This window comes from Parambassis ranga, chromosome 6, assembly GCF_900634625.1.
Source record: "Parambassis ranga chromosome 6, fParRan2.1, whole genome shotgun sequence".
NCBI lineage: Eukaryota > Metazoa > Chordata > Actinopteri > Ambassidae > Parambassis > Parambassis ranga.
Window position 1 is genome coordinate 15301131 of NC_041027.1, and position 17819 is coordinate 15318949.

Sequence of the window (17819 nt, forward strand, 5' to 3'; positions counted from 1 at the left end):
ATTTGACATCCTATAAGAAAGTCTCACCATCTGACTTGGCTGGAATCACACAGCATGCACACAGAATCGTCCCAAACCCCGGTACACATGCTCCGCCTCTCCTGATGCTGTAAAGATTCACTGCAGGGAGAAACACTTCCAGTTAATCTAAGTTCTTTCACGGACGCACAAACAGAAACACGGAGGATTTACAGGCCGTTGTGGTCGTGCTATAAAGAGCCTGCAGGCTGGATCTTCACCGAGATAAAAGGACGAGCTGATAATCTGTTCTGTCTCGGGCTGGGAGGTCATGAAATACACAGAGCTGCAACAATTACCCAGCAGCCCTGTGTGGACCAGGCCTGACGTTATATATTTATGAAGCTGTTCCAGAATGAAAGTGTCAGCAGTTTAAAAATCAAATTATCCATGGTGACAAAAACAGCCCAGATACACAGAGATAATCACGTGTGCAGCACAGAGCAGGCTGCATTTAACAACATGAAATCCGCCACCGTCTGCGCGCGGCTCGCCATCGTCTGGGCGGGATGTGTTTGTTGCAGCTGATGAGATCAGTGGTGGATCACGGCCGTCTGACAGCTCTGAGAACAGATCGGGTCAGGGTGTAATCTGAGGAAAACAAACTGAAACCATGAGTCATTACACACACCTGTGTCTTCCTCTGCGACACCCTGACCTCTTATATTGGTTCATTATGGTGCGGCTGATCATCATCATCACAGCAAACAGCAGCTCTGGCTCAGATTGTGAGGGGCAGGGAGGCCGGGCGCTGACAGGAACGGCTGCTTCCTGTCCAGACAGTGTGGATGTGCCGGTGTGGAACATGCCCCGCAGCACATCCCCGTCTCTCCGCACGGTGCCCATTATCTCCCATCGGGTACAAAGCAGCCCTGCTATGGCGAGCATTTCCTGCTTCCTCTCCTGCGGCAGGGCCAGGTACTTCCAACTGTAACCCAGCTGGAGAGCACAGAGAGGAGGAAGAGCATCTCGCCGGCCCGCAGTGTGCAGGAAGCACTGTTAAAGAACAAAGCCGCTCTGTGCTGGCTGGACTCAGCCTTCTTCAGGTCAGAAACTCAGAGGAGCAGCTGCTAACTAGGCCGTCTGTGGGCCTGTTCACACCAGATCACTGCTAAACTGATTCCCAAGTCTAGTTTTATTGTAGTGGTGCATTCAAAGGGTAAATGAAGTCTGTGCTTTCATTAAGTTTCATGATTCCTCTGAAGGAACAGGTGGCCCTGCAGCACCTGTCAGGCCTCATGAAACACTCTTTTTCACTCTTCTGATCAATCAGTGGATCATTTTTCTCATGTCTGCAGGTGAAACTAATTAAACTTATAAATATTCATGTTTGAATTTGTTTCTCCAAAAGTCTGTGGAATGCAGCAGCTGCTGGTGTTTTTCCATCTCTCTCTCGCTCTCCCAGTCTGTCTCTACCTGCACTGTTTGTCCTCCATGTCTGAGGACTGGAATCCTGCGCTGTACTTTGCATGTTTGCATGTTTGCATGTCACAAACTCACAGAGGTTGGGCCGTGCATCCAAAAACATGCAAAACAGACAGTTTGTTTAAACTCTTTGCTGAAAGCACATCTCTCCCAAACGCACAGCTTGGGTCTGAACAAAACATTTTTCTTTTCATGCGTCCGTCCGTCTGCTGCTCGGCTCGGCTTAGCTTGATGCATCTGTTTGTGGAGCAGAAAAAAAGCACCTGCATATCTCTCTCCCAGCTGAATTGCTCAGAAGCGCTGCCAAGTAGAACCGGACAGATGTGGGGACTGGATCTGCAGCAGACAACTCCATCACTCTCCCCGCTCATCCCTCCACATAAATCTCTGTCTATCACGCCTGCTGCAGCCGTCCTCTGAATCCCATTAGTCTGTGTCTGCTGCAGAGGGCGTTTGGAAGTGAAAATGTGGAAACAAAGGTGCTGCCGCTCCGCAGGCTGTGCGCTGTAGGTCAGGGGCGACATGTGTGGTCCATCCTCTTCCTACACGCTGTAACCATGTGCTGCGTGCGACTCACAAAGGAAGTCGATGAGGACAAAGGAAGAGCTATCAGACGCCACTTCCTCCAAACCCCGTCCCTCTGTGCGTCTGCAGGTTTGGGTGTTCTCACTGGTTAAAAATGCACCTTGGCACTAACAGGCCCCGCTGGGATAATAGCTGAAAATGAGTTTCTTGTTACAGTCCTGTGAATCTGACAGTGACATTCTTCACATTATTGAGCTCCATTAAAGACGCCGTCACTTCTCATAAAGCCAGGAAAGCCGTCCAATCCGCTGACCTGTATATGGGTTCTCCGGGCCAATAACTGGTGTGTAATGTTCTTGGTTACTTCCTTGGCTTGTCACTTGGTGCATATTAAATATTGTCCATGAAGTGTGTGTGTGTGTGTGGTAGGAAGGGAGTGACTACAAAGACATTATTCACTGTGAGGAACAGACGAGTGGAATGAAGTCCAGATTGGACAGGACCAGCCAGCAGGAGATGAAAGTCAGCCGAAGCGGTTCACGTGTCCGCAGAGAGCGGCGTCTGGACAGGTTTGAAATGATACGCGAGGCGGTGAAAGTCACAGCTACGGCGCATGGCTGTGGTCACGGTCGTTTTAACGGCCTCTCCCTCTGCTGAAGCATGAAAATAAAAACAACACGTCTGCTTTGACAAGAATGTGGGACTAATCAGCGCCAGGGAGGCCGGCACTCAAACGTGGCCTTCACTTCCATCAACCTCCAAGAAACCCTGAGTGTTTGCTCTGCAGCATACAGCTTGGTGGACGTGTGACACACAGACCGTCACACTAAGTGGACAGATATGCCACTGGAAGGCTGCAGCACAGATTTGACCCAGATCTCTGGAACTGTAGTGATGAGGATCGGGGTCTCCACTTCAGCTGCATGTTACCCAGAACCCCCTTTGTGTTGCGTGGCATGGCGGCCGTCAGTGGACAGTTGACGTTCTCCTCTGATGACACCAGCCTGTTCAGATCTGTTCGTCTTACATCGTTTAATTAAATTATTTATCGTCTAATGAATAAACTGTTGAAGGAGCTCCCTGCAAGTTTTACAGGAGGAAAAATGTAAAGAATATGTAGAGCGGAGCAGGACCTGGGTCCAGAGTGTGTGTGTAAATCTCATTAGCTGTATAACCAGCTGTCCGAGCTGTGCAATTACTGAATAATAAATGTGAGATTAATCAGAAAAAGGGCTTGGTGTTTGTGCGAGGGGATTAATCTTGTCCTTGTTACGCCAACGGCAAGAGGCATTATTCATGATCCCTCCGTTCCTCACTCCCGCCCGCCCCCTCTGGAATGAGAAATACAAGTCTAAGCCAAGAGCGAGCAGTTACCCTCCAACTCCACGGACCCTGACAAAACACAGTGGTAATTATGTTAAATTATTGGTATAAACAAACTGATGAATGGCCTCTGAACTCCGTGTGTGTGTGTGTGTGTGTGTGTGTGTGTGTGTGTGTGTGTGTGTGTGTGTGTGTGTGTACAATAAGAGTAGAGTGGCTGCTCTTTGTCAGAGTGGGAACATTTGTTTCCAAATCAACACTGCAAATATTATTTCATACAAAGTTATTAAAGCTATTATTAGAAAATTTAAAAAATACAGTCACAAGTGAAGACCTGCTTGTGGGACTTAATTGAAAACGCTCTGCTCTCCAGAGAGAATATCGGTGCCAAGCTCAGACGTGCTGGCAGTGAGGAGGAGCGGTTAGAGAATCTTTAACGGGCCACAATCCATTATGGAGTCGTAAATGTCCTCAGGAATACACACAGCACTGCAGAGGGGGACGTGTCCGTACGCTGCACATTTATGTGGCTGTAAGAAGAGCTTTTATAAGGACTTTGTGCCGGTTTATGAATGTAAAAGCTGAGACGTTTAATCTGGAAAAAGATCAGAGTTTTTATCTAATAATAACAAAAAGCGTGCAGTCTTTGCGGTCGATGATCGGCTCTGCCTCTGGATCCACTCTCAGCCCGTCATGGAAACATGGACCTGTGTCCTCTGCCCCCAGACCTGCAGCACCACCTCAGAGGACGAAGCTCTCTGGAGGTCTCACGTCTGCAAAGACCTCATTTATGGAATCCAGGGTGTCATCAGCGTGTCCCCTTCATGTGGGACGGTGACAAAGCTGCTCAACGCGACGTTGGAAAGGCTTCAGCATCAAAAGACACGTTCAAGGAGACGTCATGTACGACTTCAGGTCCACAACTTTTAACACAAATATGAAAAACAAACCCTCCTTTCGGCTCAGCATTATTCAGTCCTCTTTCATCCCTTCCTGATGGGGATGCCAACTTTCACAAAAGCATATTTGGGTTTTACAGCCACTTTTATGGGCACACCTGGAAACTGCCCCACAAGGGTCACAGATTGAAATATTACGAGCATCATGGCTGCCAAACAACAGTCCTGTTTAACCACATTTGTCTCCTGCCAGTCTCTGCCTGAGGTGACAGGCAGGCTGTGTCTCCGCTCTCTGCGCTCTAACAGTTTATTTTCTGCCTGCTATAAAAAGACGCGGTTATCGGTCCTTTCAGTAGTTTATGGTCCTTCTGGATCTCTGCCACAGTGTGAAAGGCTCCACACTCACTCAGACCCAAACCTACACAGAGGGCTACACTCGCTACAGAAACTCTGTACAAGTCAGAAACTGTACGAGTCAAAACAAACATTCAACATGAAATCCAGTCTTAATGGGTCGCACATTAATCTCTGCGGCCTGCGCCGCTTTTCATCAGCAGGTCGTTGTCATCACAACGCAAAGAGCTGCTGAGGAATGATAAGTAGAGGGTTAAACCTTTGTGGGGGGGAACACGGCGTCAAACAGACCCTCAACCACCGCAGAGCATCCGGTTTCAGGGTGGGGGGGTGGGGGGGGACACACAGAGTCCCATTCAGAAGCTCTCACTGCAACACTTCACATGCACAGGTGGACACGTCGCTAAGATCACCAGCAGGAAGATGAGTTTCACTTCATAAAACATTCTCTGTGCAGTCCGAGCTGCGGCTGGTGCAGTTCCTTCAGTGTCCACCAGAGGCTGGTTCCCAGCAGTGAGTCAGTCCTCACAGACCTCCATCTTTACAGCAGCAACATGTTTACAACCTGCTACGAAACACACGTCCACAAATGACTGCTGCCGCAAGTGTCGATCACTCGATGCAACGAAATAGTTTTGATTTAAGAATAATAATGAGCCTGTCAGGTGTTTCCTTGTTACCGCCTGCCTTTAAACATTTGCTGGTGTTTTGATGAGTTAATTCTACTTACACCAGAATTAATGCCAGTAACAAGGTGTGGAATTATTGATCACTGAACACATGGACGCTTCAAACATCACTTTCTAGCATAACACTTGTAGAAAGACGTGTTTTAGACAGAGCCAGGCCAGAGGGTTGTTCCTGCTAAGCTAGCTGTTGCTTCATAATTTCATACAGACATGAGAATCACGCTGACCTTGTGTGTTTTGTTTTCCGAACATTTAAAATGAGTCATTAATCAAGCACATACTTGCAGGCTGTAACAGTGAAGCAGCTCCTGCAGAGGGTGAAGTGTGTTTGTTGGTTTTTGTGTGCGAGCGCCGTGCTGTGCAGGACTCCAGCATGTCTGATTTTTACCCTGGGACCTGAACGCAGCCAAATAATTAAAACACAGATCTGGATCATCACTTCCTCTAACGAGCTGATCCTTTAAGCCAAGGCCTCCCTCTGCCCACGGCACTTCACCAAGAGCTAACCTCCAAACAAAGAGACACATGTAAAAACAAAAGCTCGCTCCAGCTACACAAACACACTCATTACAGAGTAAGAGCCATCCAGCAGGAGGAGGGTTCTGTTTTTCTGAATAAACGAACCTTCAGAACTTTGAACCAACATTCCTGACCAAAGTGCGGCCATTTAAATTTTGTTTGTCAGCTGGTGGGTGCCGATAAGCCGGGGAAGGACACTTTCAAATATCTGAACCCGGGCGCCTTCATGGCTTTTCTCCTGTTTGCACTTCAAAGGCTGAGCGACATATTTACACATAACATCTCCACCACAGTGAGCACTGATCTGATGTGAAGCTAACTGAAGACCTGGGTCATCTTCCTCACTCACCTCCAGCTCTGATGAAGCACCGCTGCAGACAGGACGACTCTGAGGGCCCCTCCATCACTTCCTCTGCTCCTACAGGGTCAGACAGGCACAGTTAGCCCTCAGAGGTAACAGGCGTGTGTCTGTGTATTGTGCATTAGAGGAGCCTGCAGCTCTTTATCTGGGCTCCTGCTGTTTGTTTGTGATGCTCATAGCCCACGTTGCCATGACACCTATCTGCATTTTTCATTCGCTGCTTTATCATGTGGCGGCCCTCCACTTTGTGGCTCCACAGATATCGTTTCCTTTTACACAGTGAATTTTATGGTCGGCTCCGCCATCGGCTTCGCCCGGAGGGTGGCCGTGAGCCGGCCGCCTCTGATGTACCTCCTCTCTGTGCTGTAATGTTGTCCTGAAAGCTCTGACTCAGACCAGGACGTGGCTCAGGACTGACTTACCACTCAGACCTCTGTGTGTGTGTCAGCTTATCATTTATGGTAACACACACCTTCCAGGTGGATGTATGAAGGCACCATTACAGAACCCAGCAATGGCGGCACAGTAGCAAAGAGAGACGCTCCTGTTAAACACAGAGAGAGTTCACACACGAGGCTCTCAGTCTGCGTCTGACAGGTTGTTTCTCCCGGGGTCAGTCCACCTCTGCAGGTCAGCTGTACACAAACATCAGTTATATCACTATGTCTCACATCTTTGTACACTTCTTAGTGTCCTGTACACGGCCACCTGTATCTTTGGTCCAGCTGTCCTTTAACACAAACATTAACCAACTTTAACCCTTAGTTTAGCACTGCCAGAGAAATAAGAGATCATTTCCAATAATAAACAAACAACAAACATGACTTCAGCTTTAAAGTGTTCACAGAACAGTTTTAACCAGTGCAGCGCTGAGATGGACTGTTAGCTCTGAAGTACCGGTACCGGTCCACACACAACATGCACACAAACAACACGACATGCACACAAACAACACGACATGCACACAAACAACACGACATGCACACAAACAGCACGACATGCACACAAACAACACGACATGCACACAAACAGCACGACATGCACATAAACAACACAACATGCACACAAACAGCACGACATGCACATAAACAACACAACATGCACATAAACAACACAACATGCACACAAACAGCACGACATGCACACAAACAACACAACATGCACATAAACAACACACAAACAACACAACATGCACATAAACAACACACAAACAACACAACATGCACACAAACAACACACAAACAACACAACATGCACACAAACAACACACAAACAACACAACATGCACACAAACAACACAACATGCACACAAACAACACACAAACAACACAACATGCACATAAACAACACGACATGCACACAAACAACACAACATGCACACAAACAACACACAAACAACACAACATGCACACAAACAACACACAAACAACACAACATGCACACAAACAACACAACATGCACACAAACAGTACCGCCCGCAGCGCGGGAGCGCCGCCATTAATGGCCGCTGCAGGTACCGCGGGGTTTAAGCCTCCTAACTTCGCTCAGAACGCTTCACTGAAGCTTCCACGCTGCTCATCTTCATCAGTTACTGACCTGTTCAACACGGAGCGGCTGCAGTTAAAGGACGCGAAGATCGCGCGAGTTGTGTTTGCGGTGTAACTGCGTCCCCCCTCCCCCCGGAAACAACCCTGCGCGCAACAGTTCCGGTGCCGACAGGCGCGCTCACGGTCTCTGTGTACGAGCACAGTTCATGTGAAGAATACATAAAATATTATTATACATTATACATAAACATGAACAGGGCTTGTGTATGAACCCGGTTATATTTTGGTTCTTCTGACAGAGCCGGGCTGCTGCCTGCGGCTTTATGCTAAGCTAGGTGGCTAAGTGGCTTTAAATCAAACATCATATTATGAGTGTGTGTGTTTAAACGTCTCGTCTAACAGTTGGCATAAAGTAAATGTGTGTTTCCCTGCTCTGCACAGCAGGACTGTGTTTACCGTTCTTCTGACCGTCCGTCAGTCCGTGCCTCTCTGCGGTCCGTGCCCTCTGCTAAGATGGAAAAACATGTCAGCGCCTCGTGGTGCTCGCCTGTCCGCCCGCGGCCCTGTTAGCACCTTCTTCATCATCCGCGCTGTGTTTATGTGCTGTACCAGCGCGGCGCTGCAGCCGCTGACCTACAGCGGATTGTTTACATGTCCCCGCGGGGATGATAAGTGACTCTTATCCTGCTCTTGTGTGCGGCTCAGTGTGGTTTGATATGTGTTATTCTTCGCCTGCGTGTTTGATGATGAAATGCCAGCAGGCCGTGGCAAAATAAATTCAGAATGATAAGGCTGCAGAAAAATAATTAAAGCCCCTGAGTGGTGTTTCTGTTGGCCGGCAGCGAGGTCGCTGTGCGTGGAGGTCGATGGCATGTGGGGCACGCCAGACTGACAAACACTGCTTTATACGTCGGGAGGGCGGCGAGAGTGGATGGAAACCGCAAACATCACATCAGCGCACATAAAGAGGCTCCGAGGCCTCGCATGGCGGCCCTCAGAGCGCAAGAACAGCAGCGAGGCGGGAACAGGTCAAACCCGTCCATAGGCATCAGAGTGATGGAGGTGATGGCCTCTCAGACTCTCAGACCACAGGCGGCGACTCGGTGCCTGTGACAGCATCTTGAGCCAGCTCTCAGGTCTGAGGCCTTCCCAGGATTCTGTGGGAAAACCTCGCCCTGCGTGAGATCTGAGGCGGGTTTGTTGTCGTGTTGAGCGCCATGCCAGAACCCGCTGTCACGTCGTCACGCCACTTCCAGCACTAAGCTGAATGAGAGCCTTTAAAACGAGCATGCTTGGAGAACATTCCGGTGTGTGCGGATATCTCCACATCTCCGGAGTGTTTTCACCACACGGTCCATGCCAGATGTGGCCTTTGAGTCCTGGTCCAGCCGGGCACTCTCGCTCTAACCCTGCCCCGGGACGCCCGCCACTGTTCTGGGCCCCTTAAATCACGGCTCCCCCCCGTTTTCTGTTTATACGGGCCGTGCCAACTGGATCCGGGATCGCAGGCCGCGGGTTTATTTTAATTATCCATGGAGAGCAGTTCCGATGCATTTTAGAGTGACTCACCCACTGCTGCTCTCTGTCAGATCAGTACCAATAGAACACATTTAAAAACTGATCGATGAGTCACAGGAGCAGCGTGATGATGTCACCGACATCATTTTAAACCTTTGATTTGTTGACTTCATATCTCTGAGCTGCAGAGCTCCTGTGTTCTTCTCCATGAATATGTACTTTATCCAGGTTCAGATGAGATCTTACACATATGTAGAAGCAGCAGGGGTTGAGCCGTGCTCTGTGAGTCCCTGTGACACCGGCTCTCTGCCAGAAGTCTGTTTTATTCAAAACACATGAGTGGCTGTGGAGAGGCCGAGCCGAGGCCTCCGCTCGCCGTGCAGCCATCAGGACTCTGAGCACAGACGCAGACATTTCCAACTTATCGGGCCGGGTTTCGGGTTTCCTGTGTGTGCACGCGCAGCGGCTCGGTGTTTGGAGTCAGCTCTGGCTTTTATTCAATCAGCCCAAAGATTCCATCTGTGACTGCTTCCTGCTCCACCTCCACCTCCTCTCTGTGGCCTGCAGCGCGTCGTTCAGACCGCTGAACATGAACTGCAGCCCGGCGCAGAGCGACAGCTCCTCCAGCCGCGCCTCTTACTTCAGGTTTTTATTGGTGAAGGAGAACAGCACTCTCACACAGAGCACCTTTTCCCACACCGCTCAGCTCGGAGCGCTGCAGCTGCAGCAGGATCGCTTCCTTTACCTCACCTGCTCCACACTCTCTGACTGAGGACTGTAAGTTTAGTGCTGTGTGCAGGTCTGTGGACCTCTTCCTGTTTCACACTCTGGATTTAAATTCATTTTCGTGCAGATGTTGAAAGAAAGAAAAGTGGGGCTGTAGTTATTAAAACTCTGCAGGGGGAGGTGACGTAAAGCAGCCGAGACCTGAGTCACCGCGCTGCAGAGACAGGAGGGAGGAACGGCCAAGAAGGTCCTGGGTAAATCACCAAACCTGGGGGGAGTGGATCTCGCCATCACTGACAGCGATCGCTGAACATCCAACAAAATGACGTCTGAAGCTTTTCTACACGATGAAAGAGCGTATGTGGTTCTTCAGAAGGTCAAAGGTCACATCTACAACCAGACCATGGTGCCATCAGGTTGCTCCTCTTCATCAGACAGCTCCTCCTCCTCCTCACCACACCAGCTCCTGGGAAAAGCAGCGAAGGCGCCGTGACCCACAACATCTGCTGCTAATGTGGGTCAGTTTGAAAACAGTGCTGCACATGACAACTACACAAAAAACACAGCCGCCATGAATCAGCGCCGGCTGCCTGTTATTCCTCAGCACTTGTATCAACACGCCAAGACGCCCGCTGAGCTGTGAAATTTTCTGCACCGAGACGCCCGTCGGTTCTCCTCCAAATCCAAAAAAGGTTCTTCCTGGGCCGGGGTCAGGCGAGGAGAGCGCGAGGAACCCGCCGAGTGTTTAGTGGACAAACAGCAGTCGAGTTATGCTGTGTGTTGTGACTGATCCAGCTGCAGGCTGCGTGGGTCAGAGAGCCCACTCATCCCGGGTCCATTAATGCAGATTAAAGAATCCACGGTGGGACTGAAGCTGCCTCACTGCAGGCCTCCTTATCAGAAACCGTGACCTCTGCAAACAGAGCGCGCTCCTGCTATCAGCTTTCAGAGGACGGCAAACATCTGCACTGGACATGAGCAGGCGGCGACTCTGAGGAGGAGCTGTGAGGAGGAGCACTGATACGGCGTCCATTAGCTGCTCCAGTCCCTCCTCCAGCCTGGAAGATGGCCGCCGCCGCCACACAGGACACAGCACCACGCTGTCAGCTCGCCGGCCGAGTCGAGTTCATCACACGTCAGAAGATAATCTGCCACTTCCGAGGTGGATGAGACCATGTGTGACTGAAGAACCGCATCCAGCACAGACCCCTGATCCTCTGCTGTGGCCTCCCTTTTATTCTTCTTCTGTGGTGCATGAAGAGCTTTTCTTACAATTCATTTTCTGTTCGTGTGGCGGCAGGAAGTCGAGTCAGATGCCATTTTTTTTCTCACACTTTTCCTTTTCACTTTTGTGAATTGCCTTTTTGTTCCAAACTGCCCCCCCCCTCGCTCAGACGACATGTGTCAGCTGACCTCTAAATAGGGAAGTTTTATGCAGCTGACCTCTGACCTTTCACGTCTCTGTATTTATGTCTGAGAAAATAGTGAAATTATGACACTTAACACTGTGTCTGAGACAGCTCTGTGAGGACCGGGGTGGGGGGTGCAGGTCAGACCATGACAGCCTTCTCTGGTTTAACAGCTGAGACACATAAAAACCAGAGAAACGCCACATTCAGCCAAAGGCCCGGGCTTCTGATCCACAGCGATGTGTGGAGACAAACTTACATAAAGTTCAGTTCATTATCAGCAGCGAGGCGCCCGTTAAAAACTCTTTGACCTGCAAAGACCGTGACGACTGGCTGAAACAGAAACAGTGACATGGGGCCCCCTAGAGGACAAGAGCGGAACGTCAGCTCTGCCAGTGAATAATGAGAGAACATCCGACCTTTACCCGCCATGTACGCCATCCCCTCTGTGTTTGAGCTCCAGATTGTCTTTAATTGTTTTTTTTAATAGAAATAATCTTTTGGCAATTATCAGAACACCTTCCAGATGTTTTCCAGATGTCTTTAAAGACAGATGGTCTCTGCACAATCAACAGAGCACAGACAAACTCAGCTGAGAGGAAACTTTCAGTCCAGTTGTCAGCTCAGAGGCCGAAGCCCCGTCACAGGCCTCCTTTTGTCCGCTCCTGTCCCAGAGTCCGTGGCGCAGCAGTGACGGTTGGATGTTTAGAACAGAGAGCAGCAGCTCAGCTGTCAGGGCTGTTGGACGTGTCAGCACAGCAAACCTCTGCAGCCTCCGACAGCCGCCCTGTGATTTGAGACGTGGTGGAGGTGCCGCCTCTGACACGCCTTAGCACAGAGCCATGTGTGAGCAGCAACTTCACGCATCCATCCCAGCTGAGGCCTGGCCTCCGCGCTTTGATCATCCTCCTGATGGGCGGTCACAGTGGTTGGTTGCACTCTTTGGCTCAATCAGGCGCTCTCTTGATCTCCGAGCTGCAACTCCACCAAAACCGGAGACCTGCCCGCCACCGAGAGCCCGTCAACGAGCAATCAGACTCCCTCTTATCTGTTCGCCTGGCTGCGTGCGGATGGTAATCAGTCCCATATCTCAGTAATGGTGTTCCTGTTAATTGCCTCCCTCCTTTGTGGCTGTATTCCCTTTCGTTTATGATCTCTATCTGTAAATGAGGTCAGAGGCATATGGATCTCGTTCCCAGCCTGGCTCTGCTGAGTCCTATAAGGGGACGGTTGGAGGCCTGCCGCCTCACATCTTGTCACCGCTGAGGTTGTTGGTTGGGATCCTTGTGTGACCCTGGACTCAGTACATGGCGGTGCTTGCTGCAGTGGGAGCACTTCATCATGACTCAGGTCCCCATGAGAGCGGAGTCATTTGCATATTCATGGCGCTCAGACCTGGTAACGGTGTGATATCTGAATGCCTCCGAGGCGCCTCAGCCTCCTGTCTGAGCTACATGCAAATACCAGAGTGATGATTGGGTTGATCACACCATCACGGGGCCCGGCCTGACCCGGTGGAACCGGTCAGGATGGAGCAGCGGCTGACACCGCATGACAAACACTGAAAAAATGAATTTGACAAATGAACTATGATGCAAATATTCATCTTTGGAGATGGAGATCTGTGCAGATCCAGGGTCAGCGGGGGCAACCCGAGTCCTCTTTTGTCTCCTTCTCCCCCACCTCCAACCCTCCAACCCTTCCTTCTCTGGGAGGGGGGGCTGAGCCGTCACTCCTTTCAAGCTTCTCCTCATGCATAAATAAACCTGTGCCTTCCCCTCCCCGGGCCTGCTCGGGGGAGCAGGAGGTCTCAGAGCATTCCTCCATGAAGACTTTCCCTTTTCTAACTTAGCTTTGATTTTACGCTCGTTATCCCCCCTGCAGCTCTGCTGGTCCTGGACAACAGAGTCCATACCTGATGAAACAATGAGGGGGGGCATTGTCTTCCTGCTCCACACCACCACCACAAGAGGAGAGGAAAAAGGGGGGAGACACCATCCTGCCCTGTTTTCTGCCGACCAAATCAAATTGTGAAAGAAGAGCTTCTTCAGTCTCACCCCGCCAGCTCCTCAGAACCTTTTGTTATTCACGGGTGCCCAGCTGTTGTTGCTGCTGCCGTCAAAGCAGAGGACCTTCTCTCCATGATCTTCAACCTCGTCCCTCCTAATGATGCCCCGAGGGCGGAAAGGGGAGGAGGGTGAGGAGGGTGAGGAGGACAGGTGGCGGGGGTGAAAGGAGACAAACTCTGCTCACTCTCACACAAGACAGCCATCATCAGAACCGCAGAATAACCCACAAACAGAAGGAGTTTTTAAGAAAAGGATCATCGAGCTTTAATCACAAACTCTGAGCTCACACAACATTTAGTGCTATTGTTTGTAGGTTTACCCAGACCCACCCCCTGAGGTCCTCCACCACATATAAACCATGTTTCCCACCAACGGTTAGAACTGATGAAGCTGCTTGGATGAAGTCCAGACGCCTCGCTTCAAGCTTCTCTACGTATTATTAAGACCTGGATGACTGAGAATCTTCATCAACATATCACAGGCCAGTCAGATGGTACCATGCTGACCCCTAGTGTCACTCCAATGAAACTACAGTTTTAAAAACACAAAGAGCCCTCACAGGAGGACTGCAATCATGCTGCTTTCATGACAGAGCTTCATCTGTCCTCATGGACGTGCAGGGACAGAGGACTCCCTGGATACCCCCCCTGAGTCTGCAGGGTTAATCTTAGGCAGGCTGGTGCTACTTTTCCTGCAGTATTCCGGGCTAGACCTCATCCAGTCAGGAGCCTGTGACCTCACTGTGGCACTTTTACTGAGCCTACCCACCCTCTGGATGGGCCTGCGTGTCTGAGGGGCCGTGGAAACCCTTCTGACTTGTGGAGGGACCGCTCGCCACGGATCGGCCCCCGGGGGATCTTGTGTGAGCTGCGGTGGATCCTGCAGGCGATCAGGAGGTCCCCAGGAGTCTCGCAGCCTGGCATTGTTCTCCATGTTAATGCTGGCTTGGTCCGTGCACCGCGCCTTCTGGATGGCATTCAGTCTGAGGAGGATGGCGTCACGGGTCGGAGGATGATGAGGACCCCTCTTCCTCATCCGCTCTCGTGCTGCCTTCTCGCTCACAGCCACAGACGGTTCAGCGCTCTCACAGCGCTCTTTGGCTGTAAAGGAAGTGAAGGAACCGTTTAAAGCCTTTAGCAGAGCCTGAGAGGACATCTGGAGACAGAAACCCTCCAACCACACATGAACCTGCTTACCCTGTAAGCACACGGAGCCGGATCTGGACAGCAGCTGGGCCCTTCTTGTCTTCGTGCTGTGAACCAAAGGCCGCTGCGCTGCGTCGCCTGCCCCGAGCAGAGCTGCAGGTGTCTGTCCCTGAGCGTCACTATCTGCGTAATCCCAGAACACTTTGGCAAACTGGTAGAGCTTCACGCCGTGTGTCGAGTTCACCAGCATCCTGAAGGAGAGCGGACCAAAACTGGTTAGAGACAGGAGGACTAAACCAGTCCTGCTTCAACGAGAGAGCGTCACCTGTCATCGTGGACGTGCAGGGACAGAAGACCGCCTGCTTCAGTCTCTGCTGTGATTTCTTCCAAACGGTCTCCAGTCAGGAAATTAAAGATCCGAATCTTCCCGTTCACACAGCTGGTTATGACCCGAAGGTACATGAGGGTCAGAGATCTGACCTCCCTGCGGTCAGAAGACGCTGTGAACATCTAAACTTCCAGGTTTTTTACAGCTTCAGGCGTTTCTCACTTACATCGGGTGGTCAAAGGTCATCAGACAGTCTATGGCAGCACAGTTGGTGCTCCACGCCATCACTCTGCCGTTTGTGTCCCCAGAGAGGAGGTGCCAGTCGTCACAGAACAGGCACTTCACCGGACTCCCGTGAGCGCCGATCACCTTCAGAAAAGCGTGATTAATGTTTTATCCACAGCAGAGAGTCAGAGAAAGAACCAGAAAGAAAGGCGTCCTCACCCTGAGCAGAGCGGCATGCTCCACGCTCCATATCTTGACCAGGCCTTGATCGCAGCTGCTGTACACGGTGGTTCCTCTGATCCTCACACAGCGCACCCAGCTGGGGTGTTTGAAAAAAAGGCCCGCTAAACGCTTCCTCGTGTTCAGGCACCACACTGACGAAACAGTTCACACGTTCAGGAACACCCTGTTCTTCAAATGCTCTTTAAATGTGAACAAACCTTTAACTGAACGGTCTTTGGCTCCGGACACCAGCCTCCCAGCGTGGACATCCAGGCAGCTGACGGTGCCGGTGTGACCATAGAACACCGTCTCACACCTGTCTGTCTTCAAACTCCAACACCTGCAGGTGAGACAGCGGCATTAATAAACTCCCAGCGTCCTCGGCCTCGGTCCTTTCTCAGGATGTGAGGACGCTCACCTGATACTGGCGTCACAGCCGCCGGTGATCAGCAGACCTCTGTCCTCACACAGCAGCACGGCCCGCACGCTGCCCAGGTGACCTTTCAGCACCGCCACGTGCTGTGCGTCCAGGCCCACGTGGAACAGGTGCACCACGCGGTCCTTTGAACCCATGGCCATCAGCGCGCCGCCCCTGAAGTCCAACACTCTCCAGGGGTCTTCTCTGCAGACACAGCTGAGCTCCATCAGTGGGACACAGTGTGTGTGTGTGTGTGTGTCTGTGTGTGTGTCTGTGTGTGTGTGTACACTCACTTTTCCAGCAGCACTTTGGTGAAATAGACGCAGCAGTAAACGTTGCGCTCCTCCATTTTCACTGGTTTGGTTTTGATGTTGGCGTAAGCGGCTTCAAACGTCCTGACCTGTGGAGACAATCACAACAACCAATCAGGGAGGAAGGATTCTGGTGCGGCCTTACGAGTGAAGGTGTTCGTGGGCTGACCGTGTGGCCAGCAGAGGTTCCGTCCTCCTCCTCCTCCTTCAGGGGCACCAGAACATCGACAAAGTTGGCATAGGTAGGACTGACCCTGTGAATACTGCTGCACCGCTGCAACAGAGAGGACTCATTACTGCTTCTTAGCCTGTAAATATGTACATAAATATTTGTACATCGGCTGAATCTGCACCTTCATCATGTCCTTCATCTGATCCTGAAGCTTTCTTCTGAACTTGATTTCCTCCATGGTTTCCTGAGCGAGGTGCCTCCAGTATGAAGAAACCTTCTTGCATCTTTTCAAAGTGTGCTCCTCTAACAGACCTGTTACACACACACACACAGAGGATGAGTTCTACACAGGTCTTAGACCACTTCTGAGTTACCAGCTGAATGAAACCACCAGCTTGCCTAAAATCCTCTTGGCCAGATCCACAGGCAGGCAGCCTATGAAGTCTTTGTATCTGCTGACTCCAGACAGGGACTTGGAGGCTCCAGGCACGACCATGAGAGCGGGGTCCTCCGAGTCCTCCGAGTCCTCATTGGTCTCACTGGCTCTGTGGCTGCTAGCTGTTGAGGTTGAGAAGGATAAAAGTCATCTTGCAGAGTGGGCCCACAGTGAACAGGAGTGTGAAGGTCTCACCGTTAACCCGCAGGAAGCCTCGTCTGTGTCTCACCAGCAGCGTGCTGGCCAAGTTGTAAACTGTGCGTAAAAGTTCCGCGTCACACAGCGATAAAATGTAACTGGACTTGAGCCAGTGTGGACTGCCGTCGAACCACCTCCGGATGCCGCTGACATCCAGGCCCCGCGGTCCTCCGTCCTGCCGGCCGTGTGAGCCGCGGCTCGGGTACTCCTCGGGGAACACTGGCCTTCTTGACCTGGAGTAAGCGAACAGCGTCCAGGTTGTCACTTCCAGCGCGGCCTGGATGCTCTCCAGCGCCGGAACGTCTCTGCAGCGTAAAAGCAGCTCCAGCACGAATTTCCTCTTAAACTCATCCGACGCGGTCCGCGAACCCCGAGCGTGGTCCGGCGGGCTCGGGTCGAAGATGCAGGAAGGACACAGCCCGCACCTGACGCGTCCGCCCGCCGCTTCATGGCACGACGAGCCAGCCTTCACAGAATCCATCATCCCGTCGATGCTGGGAACAGTTTGTGGAGTTTTTTGGTTGACGTTGCCAGGCAACAGTTGTTGTTTTGTTTTTTGAACAATAAAGGCAAACACACAACAAACCTCATTCATCTGGTTGTCTTGCAACAGCCGGGAATGGATGCTTAAGTTTTAATTAAATAAATTAATAAATAAATAAATTAAAGTTTTGTTACTGTAAAGACAAAAACGACGTGCGCCGCCCGGGAATCGAACCCGGGTCGCAAGAATGGGAATCTTGCATGATACCACTACACCAGCGGCGCTGCCATCACAGTCTGAGTCACAAGTCCTTATAAACTATTTAACACTGACAGCATCATTGACATAAAAGTAGCCGTTATGGCTTCTTTTTATCATTAAACAGAATGTTATCTAGAGAATCTGTGAATTGGGTTTTGTAAACGAAAACACGAACAAGAAATTTGAAGCGAGGCTTTTATTTTGTAAAGGAACAGGAAGACATGCCCTTACACTGAA

General features: G+C 50.8%; 1 protein-coding gene and 1 non-coding gene across 2 annotated transcripts; both read right to left on the reverse strand.

Annotated features, from left to right (window-relative positions):
- Window positions 1-551: 551 nt before the first annotated feature.
- On the reverse strand, window positions 552-17321 carry fbxw10 (F-box and WD repeat domain containing 10). The gene is made up of 14 exons (XM_028408791.1): window positions 16835-17321; window positions 16603-16746; window positions 16385-16515; window positions 16201-16305; window positions 16014-16120; window positions 15721-15924; window positions 15521-15642; window positions 15300-15454; window positions 15082-15224; window positions 14853-15011; window positions 14579-14778; window positions 14199-14482; window positions 677-957; window positions 552-609 (listed from the first exon to the last, which is right to left on the reverse strand). The coding sequence occupies exons 1-14, from the start codon at window positions 17319-17321 to the stop codon at window positions 552-554; spliced, it is 2580 nt and encodes an 859-aa protein (XP_028264592.1).
- A 213-nt stretch (window positions 17322-17534) lies between these two features.
- Window positions 17535-17605, reverse strand: trnag-ccc (transfer RNA glycine (anticodon CCC)). Its single transcript has one exon. It is a non-coding gene; the product is annotated as a tRNA-Gly (tRNA).
- Between the last annotated feature and the right edge of the window lie 214 nt (window positions 17606-17819).